This window comes from Dromiciops gliroides, chromosome 1 (assembly GCF_019393635.1).
Source record: "Dromiciops gliroides isolate mDroGli1 chromosome 1, mDroGli1.pri, whole genome shotgun sequence".
In the NCBI taxonomy this organism is placed as follows: domain Eukaryota; kingdom Metazoa; phylum Chordata; class Mammalia; order Microbiotheria; family Microbiotheriidae; genus Dromiciops; species Dromiciops gliroides.
In genome coordinates, this window is record NC_057861.1 from 533,751,135 (window position 1) to 533,768,156 (window position 17,022).

Below are 17,022 nucleotides of genomic sequence, written 5' to 3' on the forward strand. Positions count from 1 at the left end.
TGTATAGTGCTTAAAACACTATACAAACGTGAGATATTGCTGTTGTTATTATATTCATTGATGACTCAAAATCTTGGCCAGTGTACTCTGCCCCCCTTTTTCTTACCTGAATCAGCTTTCAGAATCTACTTTTTTTTTTGGTGGTATCGTCTATTCTGAAAACTGTCTTTCACTAAAACACTTGTCTTGTAAATACTTTACATTTTATTTAATTTCTTTTTCTTTCTTTTCCTGCTGCTTTCTCTATATCTTCTCTACCTCTCCTTCCTGTTGCCACCCACTCCAGTTTGTCAGTTCTGTTTCATTTTGGCTGCCTTGCTGTACATACACTAGCCAGTCTTTGAAGTCATCAAGCTTGCCTTTCTAAATGGCACCTTCAGTATTGTCAACTGAGATGATCATGCCGAAGCCCGTGTGCTGTGACCCCTAAGTCTCCCATTTCTGCAAATCCAGCTGCACCTTCAATGGGGTACTTTGGCTATGTCTGTGTATGTATTACACATTTATTATATAGCATCACTTCACTGCATCAGGACACATACCCTCTTTGGTCTCTCTACTCTTGCTTTATGGTAGATTGATCACATTATACTAAGACTAGTAAACCGAGGCAATTCTAACCTATCTTCAGTATAAATCTCTTCCAAAAAGAAGAGATTGTGTTGTAGGGAAAGTATAGGCCAATTAAGAGAGTCAGGATGAATGAGCAAACAAAGGTTTTTTGTTTGTTTGTTTTTTTAAATGTGAAGATGATAAGTTTGTTGTCCTTATTAGTATTAGGCTTCCAGGGACTGAATTACTTTAATTTGTGTCCTTCTTTGCTATGTGATTTTAAATGGCCAGTTCCAGGTAGGAAAATTAGTTTTTGCATCCTGTCCTAATGCCTGGGACTTGGGCTTCAGTTCTTCGAGCCTCTATGAGATCTACACTGTAGGTTTAATATTGCCAGTTCCCTTTTAAAGCCCTGAGATAATAGATTACAAATTAGATCCAGAACACGGTAGCATCTCTAGTGCCAAGTGTCAACATAAGAAAACTCTGATGACAATGATGCGGATTCCAGGCCCAGACTAGTCATAGAGCCTATAATATAATTGACATTGCAATTGCCATGGCCTAGAGCCAGCCTTTTTTACTGAAATTGAAATTTTTTTTGTACTGGTCCTCAATAAATCATAATATCAGCTACACAATAATAAGACAATGTCAAAAAAACATTGTTCATAAGGAATCCATGATTAAATGGTCCCGTTAGGATGACTGGAATAATTGTAAAAAATCGTTTGCAATTCTTCCAAAATGTCTACTTTCCTCGAATAGCCTCTATACATTTTTGCTTTTTCATGAATTTGCCCTTGATGGATTAATTGTTTATTCAAATGGAGTCCTCTGTTTTAATAACTGTATGACCTCTGGAGCCAAAGTTCATACAGTATATCTCTTAAGATTATATGGGCATTTGAGAATAAAAATTACTAACTTATCTGCCAATTTATAAGTAGAGCTTTTCAGAGTTAGAAGGCTCTTGGATGATTTGAATCTGCAGATGACAAATGCAATTCAGTGTACAAAAATGTAAAACAATTAGTCTGGGATCAGAGAACTATAAAAATATATGCAAAATTGAACAATCATTTAGGACACTGAAAACGAATTCGATTTAGAAGTAATTTGGGAAAATGACTAGCAGTCACCACAGTTTTCTGCTGCAGAAGAGGCAAGCCAATTCTTTTACTCCAGCCTAGACACTGTTTTTCTTTATGACCAGTGAAGGCTTTTCAGCTAACAGTTAAACATGGTAAATATTTCTGCATATTTATCCCTGAAGAAAGGAATATGGATTGGAGTATTGCGATGTTGGGTTGACCTTTATAGGAAAGTATATTTCTAGTGTCACTGTAGAAATCCTGTGTTATTTTCTTTGAACATTGCTGTAAGTGATCTTGACTCTGACACTTGCTTTTGTCTTGTTTTCTGCCTAGACTCCTCCTGAGGCATTTTTGTTTGCATTTTTTGCAGTAGTTAGCAGGTAAAAACTTGAAAGGACAATTAGGGATCCTCATGGGGTCTTTAGGCCCTTGACTGAAGGATCAGGTATGCTTGTAGTTAGCTATATCTAGGTTCTGTACTGTATTTTATATCAACAGGTAATTGTAATCATTAAAAGAGAGGCCCTTTAATGAGGTAGCCCTAATGTCCTTTCACAGTTATATTCATTCTTTCCCTTTGAGATGAAGTCCCTCCAATGTGCTTTTTAAACCAGGAGATCATACTCAAATTGACTTCTTTATTATTTATTCTCTGTTTTAATTTACAGTGTTTGAAATACCCTATTAGATGCACAGTAACACAATTTATCAGCTTATTTCCCTGACACTGTTGAGTTATGATTATTTATTTTGAGGTCTGTGATTTCTAATGAGGCTGGAAACAAAATGGAGCAACTAGAGGTTAGAATACTTGCTTTGCAAGGTAGATTCTTCAATATATTAACTGATTACAAGATTTAAGAATTACTTGACTGATTTTTTTTGTTGTTGTTATTTCCTTGCAAGAGTAACTTATTAAAACCTTATGTTTAAAAAAAAATGTGTAAGTGTCCTATACAATTGATTTGCAATGGCACCAGATTTTAACAGTTATTTTTTCAGGAGATGTCCATAAGTATGGCATTTATCAACAATAACCCTTATGGAATCCTTGAAGTTTTAATGCATATGTTTCCTTCTGCAAAATGCTCCAGGCTACCTTGCTGCATCGATAGAAGACTTCAGATAGGTGATAAAGTAGATAGATAGGTGATAGAGTAGTTCTCTAGGTGATAGAGGAGTTCTGGGTGAGAAAAAGAAGAAAAGGATGCAAGTTTGAACAGACGATTCTTGGGGGTTTTTGAGGGATTTTCCATAAATTTCTTCTGATGGCAGATCAGAAGGACAAATTATCAGGTATTTTGACTCAGACCAGGCTTCTTCAGTTTAGGTTCCATATTGAAACAAAAGGAGTAACTCAAAGGTCATTCAGCACTTAACAGAAGGAGATTTACTTAGGCAGAGCAGTAGAAAGATGTCCTTTATGAATACGTATTGAGGATGCTGAGTTGATTCTGATGAGTGTAACTTTGTTTGAGTTTCCTGTCTTGGTCTGCTAAGCATCAGAATATACCTGGAGCTTCTTGTGGACTTTTGTACCCGGTGACAAGGAAATTATGTCATCAGCCTTTAGTCACTTGGGTAGACCCAGTTTACAGAATGGTATCAATACTTTTTTAAAAGGAAAACAAGCCTAATCTCCATGGGGGTATGGATTAGGATATCACTCCAATTATTAGGATCAGTGGTTGAAGCTACTGTTATGTAACTGTCCTTGGATCTACAAGCTGAGAAAGACTGCTAATTAATCATTTCTATCATTGCTACTCGTCAGCATTTCTGTGCTCATATGAGAAGAAATACTGGTCATAAAAATGGACATTTTTGAAGTGTTTTCCAGCGTAACTGAACTATTTCCATAATTTATATTTTGTACTAAAAGGTTCGTTAAGATCAGCTTCTGGGAGGTGGCTAGGTGGCACAGTGGATAAAGCACTGGGCCCTGGATTCAAGAGTAACTGAGTTCAAATGCGGCCTCAGGACACTTGACACTTACTAGCTGTGTGCCCTGAGCAAGTCACTTAACCCCATTGCCCCACCAAAAAAAAAAAAATCATTTTCTTTGCGGAGAAAAACCCAGTCGTTGACAACCTCTCTATCATAAATGTAGACCTTATGGTTGAAACCTTTTAAAAAGTACAAGCTTACAAGTTTTCTATAAGATACATGTGCTTCAACATCTGATAGACCATTGTTATATAGTCAGAATTTCTGGGCTCTAAATTCAGATATGGAAAATTTAGGATAGTGATGATACCGATTGGTGAGGGGCTTGATGGAGTTTCTTGGCTTTCTTTCTTTTTCATCTGTTGAATTTGGTGATTAAGATATTGATTGGGGGGGCAGCAGCTAGGTGGCGAAGTGGATAAAGCAACTGGCCCTGGATTCTGGAGGACCTGAGTTCAAATCCACCTTCAGACACTTGACACTTACTAGCTGTGTGACCTCTGGGCAAGTCACTTAACCCTCGTTGCCCTGGGGGACAAAAAAAGATATTGATTGGCAGAGTTAGTAATGACTGTCAGATCTGCTGGGGATAAGCCTTTCTGTTCCTTCTAACCTCTACCTCAGGCTTCACACTGACCAAGGATGGTTTGAAGGCCTAAGCATTATGCTATATTCATTATAGCAATATAATTCCATTCTAATTTCTGGCTAACTCCAGTAGGCTGATACTTTTAAAACCATAACTTATTTGTTAACCTTATAAACAGATAGTTCTTGAAAAAGGTAGTGGTTCTCTCCAAGTCTCTTCCCATAGGAGAACAAGAATTATAGTGGTAGATAGTGAGTGATCCTTTTTTTTTTTTTTTTTTTTGGAGACAATAATACTTTAAAATGGCGGCTAAATGGTATAGTGAATAGATTGTTGGGCTTGGAGTCAGAAAGATCTGAGTTCAAGTTCAACCTCAGATAGCCTGTGATCTTGGGTAAGTCATTTAACATCTGCTTAAATTTCTTCATTTGTAAAATGAACATAATAGTGCCTATTTCCCAAGGTTATTGTGTGAACCACAAATTTTCAGCCTGTAACAAGTAATTTAGACAGAGCTCCTAGCGTATTAAGTTTATTGAGGATACCAGTTGGCCCAAATTAATTGGGTCTAAGATCTTCACAACTGGGTCCCCTGCCTTTGTTTGCTAGCTACTTTTATACACTTGGGAGAGCACTAAAAATAGAAGAACGAATTACTATTCACTGATGGTCATTACAAAAGTGGGGAAATCTTATGGTTGACTAAGGGAAATGTCCATTAGTCATAAACACTTTGTCAGCACACCTTTAACAGGTCATCAACTCCAGTTTATCTCACCAAGGACTTCACAAAGGTCCTAATACCCTTTCTTTTTTTTTTTTTTTTTTTGGTGAGACAATTGGGGTTAAGTGACTTGCCCAGGGTCACCCAGCCATTAAGTGTTAAGTGTCTGAGGTCAGATTTGAATTCAGGTCCTCCTGACTCCAGGGCTCTATCCACTAGCTACCCTGCCATTTCTACTTTTTTGGGGGGGGGCGGGGGGGGGGGTTGAGGCACTGCGCCACCTAGCTGCCCCCTATAACCCTTCAACAACACTTCAGGGCCTTCTACAAGTCATAAGACATTAGTGTTTGACTAACAGTATCCTAAGGTCCAAGGAAGTTGTAGGTTTGAAATGAGGGGCACAATGGAGTGAATTGTGGTGATTCTCAGGGATGAGGGTTATTGAACCAGCAAATGAACCTTATCACAGCATATTACAGGGTGGTACAGCAATTATATTCTTATTACATTTCTAACTAACAGTATGAATCTAGTTGACAAATATAATTGTCAATACATGGTGGGACTAATCATTCATAACTCTTATTCTAACAGCATTAACATAGATAACTAACTTAAACTTAATCCTTTTCTACTTCATTCTCTAATACAATCACTGATACTCATCAGATCAAAATGAACTGAATAAATGCTGATTAATTTGAGTAGGGGGTACAAAAATTATCATCATAATTGTAAAAGAATAAATGATATAATATTTGTAAAGCACTTTAGAAATCTTAAATTGCTATATAAATGCTAGTTATTACTGTTAATTATTATTGATTACTATTAATAATAATGATATGGAAGAATCTAATTAAATTGAACTCTTTTGAGGAGATCACTTAAAAAAACTAGAAGTTGCTGAGTTTGGGGCATCTTCTATTTATTTATATTATTACCAGGTTCTCCCTCATGTGGTCTTTTCACAGATAGGCTTAGTGAATATGAATCATTTTTAAAAATTCAGACACCGAGGCAGCTAGTAGTGGATAAAGCACTGGTCCTGTATTCAGGAGGACCTGAGTTCAAATCCAGCCTCAGGCCCTTGACACTTACTAGCTGTGTAATCCTGGGCAAGCCACTTAACCCCAATTGCCTCACCAAAACCAAAACAAAACAAAATTCAGATACCAGGGTTAATGAACTTTAATTGGTACACCTGACTGTTGAAATTTGTTACTTGATAGTCTCTTGATGGTTTTTAACAAATCAAAATTCTCTATCCTCCTTTTTATTAACACCATCTTTATCTATCCCAGAGTATTAATAATGATGGCACAATTTAGTTATCTTAATAGCAGTTTTAGAGTTGAGCCTGAAACCCAGGTCTTTTGTCCTCTAGAGGATAGGGAGAAGAGAAGAACAACAACAGCAACAAAAAAAGCAAAAGGAAGAAATGTGACATGCTAATATAATAAACCTTTTAAGAGCTAGACAAAATTCCCTTTTGGATTCCCAACATGGGAAATGTCAGCAAGCATGTCTAAAGGGTCTCAATTGCCTACTTTCTTAGGATTGACACTTAGTTAACTTTTCTTTTTTAATATATATTTTGAAATGGTGGCAAGTTATTTTCTTGGAATTTCAAAGTTGGACAAATGTCAGAACTCTTTCTTGATATTATTTCCTTTGTTTACTTACAGAAATTAATAATAAAAAACCCAGTAAAGCTCTTGATAAAAATAAATTCAAGAATTCAAGCCAACACTAAAATAATTTCTGGAGGACTTACAGTACTCAGATACTTAGCATTTTAATGTTGTTTCTCGTCAATTTGGATGAGAAGATTAGCAGTTAATCATATCGCCTGTTTGGAAACATTTCGAAATTTTGAATTGGCCTCACAACCAATAGGGAATTCCTTAATTTTGTTAGGATTTGTAGCTGAGATGAGCTAGCCAAACTGGTCGTGGCCGAGATTTATTGCTAGTCCATAAATAGTCAAACTTTAAATCTAGTGCATTTTTTTCCCCTTATGAGGACAAGCAGAATTTTATTGAACAAATTTGAGGAGATAAACATCTCCAAACTCCTTTTATAAGGACTCTTAAGTGCAAGAAGTGATTGTGTTTGGGCTACAGCTTCCTCCTAATGAAGAAATCCTTGAGCAGAATAAACAAGGGATTATTGTTGATGGCTATTGAGAGAAAACTGCTGAGGGAGATCAAGTAAAGGGAATTCAACCCATGACTGCAGCACCTATCTACTGGAAGGTATTAATGTCTAGTGCTTGGGAAACACTAACCTGGGAAATGATGAGTTAGAAGAGAGCCTTAATTAATATGGGAATATAATGAAAACAAATATAACATAGCATTGGTTTTTTGTTGTTATTGTTGTTGTTGTTTTTTAGCAACAAACATTTATTTTATTTTCCAGTTACATGTAAGGGTAGTTTTCAACATTAATCTTCATAAGATTTAGAGTTCCAAATTTTTCTCCCTCCCTCTTTCCCTTTCCTTCCCCCTCCACAAGATCTCGACCAGGTTATATATGTATAATCCAGAAAAGTGTTCTTTTTATCAGTTCTTTCTATAGGGGTGTGTAGTAAGCTTCCTCATTAGTTCCTTGGGATTGTCTTGGATCATTGCACTGCTGAGAGTAGTTAAGTCATTCACAATTGCTCATTGAACAGTACTGCTGTCACTAAGCACAATGTCCTCTCAGCTCTTCTCACTTCACTATACATCAATGTTCATTAGTCTTTCCAAGTTTTTCGGGGATCATCCTGTTTGTAGCACAAGACCATTCCACTACAATCATTAACACAGCTTTTCCATCATTCCTCAATTGATGGACATTCCCTTGATTCTCAATTCTTAGCCACCACCAAGAGTTGCTATAAATATTTTTTGTACAATTTTCCCCCCTTTTCTCTTTTTCATGATTACTATTGTTACCTTTTTCCCTTCCATCCTATTCCCTTCCCCCGGATATTTATTTTATTATCCATCTTCTTTCACCCTATCACTCTTCAAAAGGGATTTGCCTCTGTCTGTCCCCTCCCCCACTCTGCCCTTCTTTCTTTTGCCTCTCTTTCTCTTTATCCCCCTTCCCTCCCAATTTCCTGCAGGGTCAGAGAGATTACTCCACCCAACTGACTGAGTGCATTATTTCCTCCAATTCTAATGAGATTGAGGTCTTTGAGCCAATTCTGAGGAGTGTTAGGCTCATTTACTGCCCAGATTAAACAGACCACTACACCCAGTTGGGTGTGTCTATTAGTCCCTCCTAGAGGCAGCTCTGATGAGTTTAAGGTCCTTGTGGCTTTTCTGATGAGTGTTAAATTCATTTACTGTCCTGCTCCTCTCCCATCTCTTCCCCCACCCCATGAGCCTTTTCCTGTTTCTTTCATGTAGGATTTCACCTCTGCCCTTCCCCTTCCCCCAATGAATTCCCTTCACCCCTCAATTTAAGATGTCATAACCCAGCTAAGTGACACAGTGGACAAAGCATCACCCCTGGATCCAGGGGGATCACAGCCCAAACCTGGCCTCAGACACAAGACAGTCACCCACTGTACGACCCCAGGCATGTCCCCCAGCTCCAAATTTTTTTTTTATGGTTTTCTAGGGTCTTGTATTTGAAAGTCAAATTTGCCATTCAGTTCAGGTCATCACAAATATCTGAAAGTCTTCTTTTCATTTAAAGTCCCATTTTTTCTGCTGAAAGATAATGCTGAGTTTTGCTGGGTAGGTGATTCTTGGTTGTAATCCCATTTCCTTTGCCCTTTGGAATATCATATTCCATGCCCTCCGGTCCTTTAATGTAGAAGCTGCTAGATCTTGTGCTATCCCAACTGGGGCTCCACAGTACTTGAATTCTTTGTTTTTGGCAGCTTGCAATATTTTCTCCTTGACCTGAGAGCTCTGGAATTTGGCTATAATATTCCTAGGAGTTTTCCTTTTGGGATCTCTTTCTGGAGGTGATAGGTAGATTCTTTCATTTCTATTTTAGCTTCTTCTGCAAGAATTTCAGGGGCAATTTTCCCTGAGAATATCTTGGAAGATGGTGTCTAAGATCTTTCCTTGATCATGGTTTTCAGGTAGACCAATACTTTTCAAATTATCTCTCCTGGACCTATTTTCCATGTCAGCAGTTTTTCCCAGAAGATATTTCACATTGCCCTCTATTTTTTTATTCATTTGTATTTGCTTTATTGTCTTGGTTTCTCATAAAGTCATTGGCTTCCATTTGTTCAATCCTAATTCTTAGGCAATTATTTTCATCAGAGAGCTTTTGTACCTCCTTTTCCATTTGGCCAATTTGACTTTTCAAGCTGTTGACTTTTTTCTCATATCTTTCCCCTGCATCTACCACCCTCATTTCTCTTTCCATTTTTTTCCTCTACCGCTCTAATTTTATCTTCAAAGTCCTTTTTGAGCACCTCTATGGCCTGAGACCAATTCGTATTTTTCTTGGAAGCTTTAGATATAGGGGCCCTGATGTTGACATCTTCCTCTGAGGGTGCCCCTTGGTCTTCCTTGTTACTGAAGAAACTTTCTATGCTCCTCGCCTTTCTCTGTTGGCTCATCTTGCCTTTCTTTTACTTGACCCTTAGCTCCTTAAAGTGGGGCACTGTTTCCAGGCTGCAGTATCCCAAGCTTAAATCATACCACAGGTGGTATGATTTAAGGAGAATCAGGTTCTTCCCTCGCCCGGCCTGTTTCCTGGTCCTTAGATGACCCCAGACCAACTTGCCAATCAACCAGCTTTGTGTGTTGTGGTTGTTAGCTCCGATGAGCCTGTGCCCCTCCTCCACTTGGGCCACTGCTACTCAAGCCTACCTCCTGGTTCTCAGCAGGGGTGTAAAATGCAAGTTCTGCCTTAGCACCAGCATAGACCCCTGTAGTCTCAGCCCTGGTGCACAGTCACCAGACTGTGAGCTTAGTTCCCAGACAACACTGGGCGCCTCAGCTGATTCAGAGGCTCGGGGGTCTGCTTCTCTGGTGAGGCCTTCCTGGGACTGGATCTGTGTCAGGTCAACTGTGGGGTTGGGCTCAACTCCTGTATCAGCACAGCAGCTCCCTCCTTCTGACCTTCCAAGTCGTTGTTGTTTAGAGCATAATTTCAGCACATTCTTCTGTGAGTTTTGCTGCTCTGGGCATTTTCCTATGGCGTGTATTTGATGTTTTTTTGGAGTGATTGTGTCATGAGTTTCCCGTAGCATTGTTTTTGTCTTCCATAAAATGGTGTAGAGGCGACCCTGGGCTTTTGGAAAGTCTATCTGTGGAGTAAAAGCTCACATAGCCTCTGCCAACTAAGGGAGCTTAGGTCTGCCTGGAGATGGATTGTACATATGTTTGTTGTTTGATGAACAGAATAGCTAAATTCACCTCAGAAAGACTCATAAACAATTGATTTACAAAAGGGGGGAGGTGTATGTGTAGCATTAACAATTCACAAAAATGACTAGTAATCTCTTGAAGTATTCACATTTCAGCCCTCAGCTCAATATAATCAGTATTACATTGCAGTTTCCAATCACTTAGCTGATCTTAAATCTCACTTACCTTTTGGTCATTATTTTAGTGGACTAATTACCAGAAAAATTTCCTCTTATTTTTAAAGTATAAATTATTCTGAAAGGAAGTACTAGATATTCAATAGTGTTGTTGAACTGATGTCATTTCACGTAAGTGTGTTATCTTACCTATATACTTACTTTAGGATAAACAAATAAGAAATTGTCTTTGATATCTTTTGAAAGGGTTTAATTTTATGTTATTTTTTAGGGGGATGCTTCAACTAAATGATGTTCTAATGTAGCATTAAAAAAGTGTTTGTCTTGCCATTTAAGCATTTAATTTATAAAAATGATTGATTGTATTTCTTTGACTCAAACCCAAATACAATTCTTTTACAAAATACATTCCCTGAAAAATAGTTTTCAGTTATAAATAGAAAGGATTGATGTGTCTTTAACTTTCATAATATTGCATTAACATTGGTAATTGCATTTGACTTGAGTTTTGTTGATATTCCATAGCAATTGTGGTTCCTCTGTATATATAGTAACTTAGGTTCTTTTATCTTCACTGTATCTTTTTATGAGTCTTCTCATATTTCTCAGAAATCTTAGTATTTAAATACCTTTGGCAAACATGTATTGCTTATTTTATACTTTATTTGATATTTGTAATAGAGGATCATCAAAGTTATCTTTTCTTTTTCAAAGAGTCTTTTATGACTTTGACTTACCCACCAGAGATGTGATGGAGAACAATTAAAGTAACTGTGTTTCATGAAATTACAAGACTTTTTGGTAAGTAATGAATGGAAAATAGTGGAGTCTTTTATTCTCTAGTTTTTTCAATCAGTTTTACATTTATAAAATTAGGTCTTTTATAGAATATCATTTGTGAATATTGTTGACCTAGAGGACCTCTGAGCAAAGGTCTAAAAATAGACTAGAAGAAACAGATAATGAATAACAGAGAATCAGCTACAAATTCCCTCCATCCAGTTGAGTAACATCCAGAAATCTCTTAGAATCTTACAGAAGTGAGCGAGCAGAGAAAAGATAAAGGTGACAGGCAAAGGGCAAAACATTCTGGTCCCACAGCAGCAGAATCAGGCCAACTATTCAGGTAACTTATGCTTGACTTGGCATCCAGATATCCATATTCAGAAAACCTAGGTGCAAATGACAGCAAGAGGCAAATACCAAAAAATCATGGCAAAGTTAGTACATAGTCTTAGCTATTGACTTATGTCAAGAAGCTCCATCCGGCACCACCATCCCCGGAGTAAAGGAACAGAGGTTCTCAACAAAGTAGAACTCCCTAAAATCCATAATTTGGGGCATGGGAGATATGCTAAGCATAAGAGCATGCCTCAACACATTGATGTAGCAATCTTTGGAATAAGGAGAAGTCCTAAGAGGATAAACTCAGTGTGTGAGAGTAACTATACAGGAAATACATGTAGAGCCTCAGAGATAAGAATGTCCTGATCTCAAGTCCTAGAGGATTATCTGGACAAAATGGGAAAAAAAAAAAGATACAAAATAGAATCACTGTGGAAGAAAAAGAAGTTGCAGAGAATTAATACTTTGGGATAATTGGTGGCAACCTTTGCTCAACAATTGAACTACCTAAAAATTAGAAAGGGCTCCAGAAAACAACATGACATAACAAGGAATATATTTTTTAAAAAATCATAAGATTAAAAAGCATAATAAGAAATGATAAGGTAGAGATTAATAAAAACTAATGAACTAGGGGCAGCTAGGTGGTGTAGTGGATAAAGCACCAGCCCTGGATTCAGGAGGATCTGAGTTCAAATCCGGCCTCAGACACTTGACCCTGGGCAAGTCAATTAACCCCCATTGCCCCCCCCCCCCCAAAAAAACACCTCCCACAAAAAACCCCCAAAGAACTAATGAACTAGAAAAGAGGTCAAGGAGAGAGAATCTGGGAATTATCAGTTTATCTTGAGTGGAAAAAAAAAAAGCATTAAATTAAAAATGAAAAATTGACAAGTACTCTTAGACCCAGAGGGTAATGGAATAGAAAATAATAAAAGGAATACATTACTCAGGAGTTTCCAAATGTAAATTCTCAGAATTTAAGAGCCAAATTCCAGACCTTCCACCTTAAAGGAAAAAATATTGCTCGTAGTCAAAAAAAAGGTTTGCAAAATACCACAATGAAGATAATACAAAACTTGGCACCTGAGACCATGAAGGAGAAGAGAGTGTGGAATGATCTTCCAGAAGGCAAAAGAGATTGTGTAATAACCTCTCTGGCAAAACTAGTTTAAAGCCCTAAAAAGAAAAAAACAAGATCTTGAACAAAATAGAGGATTTTAAAGCATTTCTGAATAAAAGACCACACCTTAGTAGACATGTAAAATGAATATAAGAGGAAAAGAAAAAGGTAGATACATTTGTTTAAATGGAAGGGTCTTTGTGAAGATAAATTGTTTAACTGGAAATAGTTGTCGTTTAGTCTCCTCTTCATGTTTGCCTATTTATGAACCCTTGGAGGCAGAAGGAAATGTCTTCAGACATCCAAAAACTGAGAGGCAGAGAGTCTAGAGATGCTTTTGTCTGTTTGATAATCTTAGGAGAAGGAAATTGGAAGAATTAGGGACTGTACTGGGAGGAAATTCACTATTCCAAATAATAGAGATTCATGATATGAAACATAAGCATAGATGCAGAGTACTGGTTGATGAGCATCCGTGAACTTTACTGTCATTTAAACCAGACATGGAATTTGGTTACACTCTTTTAACTCCTTTCCCATAAGGTTGTTGCCTTTTATTATACTACCTAAAATCATACAGTTGGTTCTGCTTCACTATATTAATTTGGTGACCCAGTCATAGGTTTGTTTTGATTGAAATAGAGGTCTTAGATTACTCTGAATTCTATAGTTCACTCAAAGATAGTACTTAGAGAAGAATAAACCATCATCTAAAAAACATGCAACTTAACCACTTAATGCTCCTTATTTCTGATACATGTGGGTGTGTGTAGTGTGTGTATTTGGGTCTGTCCATCTACTGTTTATGCTTGTGTCAGGGGAATTAGTCTGCATATGTATATTATGAATCAGCGAAGGTTTTAGGATTATTCTTAGTGTTAGGGTTATACATCCTCAGGCTGAATGAATGCAATCAGAGGAGCCCCTATGCTCCAGTTCCTCTGGTCGCTGTTTTATTCTTTGTATTTGTATTCCTAGCACTTAGAATGGTGCCTGGCACATTGTAGGTACACAGTAAATACTTGTTGTTTGATTAGGGTTCTCTCTGACAGTTTTTCTGCTCATCATCTGTTTCCCATTTTGACACATGGGGACATCTCTCTTCTGTTTTTCTTTTAATGAAGGGCAACAGCCAGGGGCACTGACTTTTTCTGTGTAACTAAAAGCATTTACTAGACAAGCAAAGGGGTGCTGACTAATTGGAGTTTTTATTTATTTTTGGGTCTTAAATGGTAAACAGATTTGATTCCTCTGTGGGAGCAGATTGCAAGGCATTTGCCTGATTGATTTGTTACTTGCAGGGACACACAGCTTGGGGGAATCTATTGATTTGGCACCTTCTGCCAAACCCACTCTGAAGTGGTTTTAATTGCCTCAAGACTAGCTTTCCAGCACCAACTTTCCTCAGAAATCCTTCTCTCAGATTGTTAGTTTAGTGAAGATTCATGGCTCCTGGTACCCATGTCCTGGAGTAGTTTTCAGAACTATTTATAGAATGGCCAGTTTCTAGTTTAGTGAAGATTCATGGCTCCTGGTACCCATGTCCTGGAGTAGTTTTCAGAACTATTTATAGAATGGCCAGTTTCTAACAAATACTTCTTATATGGTCTTTGACTGTTTCTATAGCCTTGAATAACTTTCCCAGTAAGTCTCTGTCTTACCTTGACCTTGTACTTACAAGTTTCTGAAAGTGCCTGCTCTTATTTCTAGGGTGCATGGTTACATGTTATTGAGTTATGGCTTCCCAAAATTTTTTTGGAAGGCAGCTATTTTTCCAGTGACATTAAATTCTCTTTTTGGGGTTTGGTGGTACTGTTGTGCTGACAATAATGTACTTATCTGTAACAGGGTATAAAGTGGTGTTCTACTACTAGCTATGTACTTCTGTTCCATGCCAGGCATCTTGTCAGACTACAGAGAGGATATGATATTGGCAGTCAGCTTCTCTATCCAAAGCTCTCAGTTTGCTAGTTGTGTACTGCTCACATAGATTGAATCACCAGTAAAGATTTGAGTCCAGAGTCCTTAAAATAACTGGGATGGGTGACACTTTCAACCTTTCCTCCTTTTTTTTTTTTTAAATCATTGAGGAGAGATGTGGAATTTTACTTCTTTCAATGTTCCATAGATTTAACTAACAGTTGCATGTTCTTTGACAGCTTACTCCCTGCTTATCACCAGCTTCACCAGCAGTGTTACTAGATGCTCTCCTGGGGGAGCCAGTAGCAAGAATAAGTCATTAAGTACAAGGTCAATTTCAACCTTCAGTTTAGTTTGTCATTGCCTGATCCTGGAGCAAGAATCAGGCATGCCTCTGCTGCCAGGCTGCCTGCCTGCAAGAACAGACCAACTGATTTTGTTATCCTTTCTGGTTTTCAGATTCATTTGTGTTGGCACTTAGTACCCTGGTCTTATGTGCGGCTTTGAGAAAGGAAACTGCCTTTGGTTGGACTGGTCCCATCCATTGCTCCTTCAGACAACAAGATTTGGCAGTGAGCGTAGAAACTAAATTAATTTTGATCCAAGGTAAAGGATCAAGGGCATATGTTTAGGGCAGAGACTTCATTACCTTGCTACTACACTTTCTGCTTTTTATTACTTCATTAGCTTTTTCCTCATTAGGCTAAGTGTTGAACTCCAAATGGATAACGTAGAATTGATTATGGTGAATATTCTTTCTGTTTCTTACCCTGAGTTTTTCATTAATTTTGTGCCCTTTTTTCTTATTCCCTAGGATGTAACCCTATTGGGGATCTTATCCTAAGCTATCTATTAGTTAAGGGATCTACTTTCTTATTTTATGACTTCAACACAGGTTCATTTACAAACTATGCTCAAAAATATTTGGGGGAAATAATTTGTTGTTGACAATTCTCATTACTTTGTAATGGTGGGAAATGGGGTACAGGTTGGGTAGGGGTTGGGGTTCTTAGGAATTCCTCTTTAAAGAATTACACCCTCTTGCACGCAAAAAGTAGTTAGAATAAGGTGGTAGTTTATTTAGGAGCAAGGGAAGGGAAGGATGGGGGGAGGGAAACCATGAAAGAAATCCTTGGACTTTTTCATGGGGAGATTGGCATAAAGCACATGGCTCAGAGGTAGCACATCTCCTCGAACAGGAGACTGGAAGGTACTTTTATAGAGGACTGATGGGGGGTGGACCATCTGCCCCTGAAAAGTTCCTTTAGTGAGAGAGGACCATCCCCCACTGGTGGTAGCTGGGGGAATTGGGTGAGGAGTGGAGGACCATCCCCCACTGGTAGTGACTAGAGGAATTGGGTGGGGGGTGGCTACCCTCTTTAGAACACAAAGGCCGCAGCCACACCCAAATTTATCTCCCCAGGGTAAGGGAGACCAGAATGAAGGGTAGGATTCCGAAGCTAGCTCTGTCCGATTTGGTTCATCTTATCTCTCTAGGCGTTATCTGTCCTCTGGTTTAGTTTCTCAAGGAGAAGCTTCCTTGATGTGCCCCAGAGAACTTCTGGGGTGCTCTGCACCCCATGACAACTTCTTTGTAAATATAAATAATTCTCTGGAGGTTGAGTTTCACAGTATACCTTCTCATTCAATCAATTAATCAACATTTATTAAGTGCCTAATTTGTGCCAAACACCGTGCTAATTGAATGACAGAAGTAAATTTTAAGCTGTTAGCTTTAATTTTTTCTTCCGTTACTCCCTCCTTTGCTGCATGATTGGTCAGAAGTGGTTGGTTTTACTATTGCTCTGAGTCTTGAGTTCCAGTTACTGCTTGATACATACTACTGTGCTTCACACAGTCTAGTTTGGCAAAAAGACAGTTATTGGAGTGCCGTAATCTGCAGTTTAATCCCTTGCCCCTTTACCTCACGTTGTGCAGATAGACATTTTCCACTGAACAGCATGAAGATAAATGAATTTGCTAATGAGCTTCCTGCTTGGAAGGAGGAAGCTGTGCCAATTCCCACATTGAGGAGGCTCTGAGCAGGAGCATAACTGCTCCTTGGCACTGCCTGTAATAAATGGCTTGTGGTTTGTTTGCAGCTTTTCTGTGATTCCTGTAGTGCCCTTGTCTGTGCTTTTAGATATGCATCTCACAGGGTCTTTTAGGAATAGAGTGGTTGGAGGCTTCTCCCAGTCTGGGGAGAGTCTGGCCCCAGGCTCAGGAGCAAACACAATTAAACCAGTTCTTTGACTTTATATTAAAGAATTTATCATTTTGGACTACACAGCAAGCCTGCATTTGATTTGAGAGCAGAACAAGTTTAATAAATTTTAAGGGACAAATTTGTTAGGTGATTGTCTGCAAAACCAGCAGCAGGATCACGGTTTAGTTGTTTCTCTGCTTTGTCAAATGTATTGCATTTTTCTGAAAGCA

The 17,022-nt window shown here is 38.2% G+C and overlaps 1 protein-coding gene across 1 annotated transcript in view; it reads left to right on the forward strand.

Annotated features, from left to right (window-relative positions):
• Positions 1-17,022, forward strand: part of MAD1L1 (mitotic arrest deficient 1 like 1) — an 899,456-nt gene that overhangs the window by 198,271 nt on the left and 684,163 nt on the right. Inside the window, exon 12 of the mRNA XM_043978850.1 lies at positions 7,007-7,014. Within this exon, the coding sequence (XP_043834785.1) occupies positions 7,007-7,014 (8 nt within the window). The remainder of the gene's footprint in view (positions 1-7,006; positions 7,015-17,022) is intronic.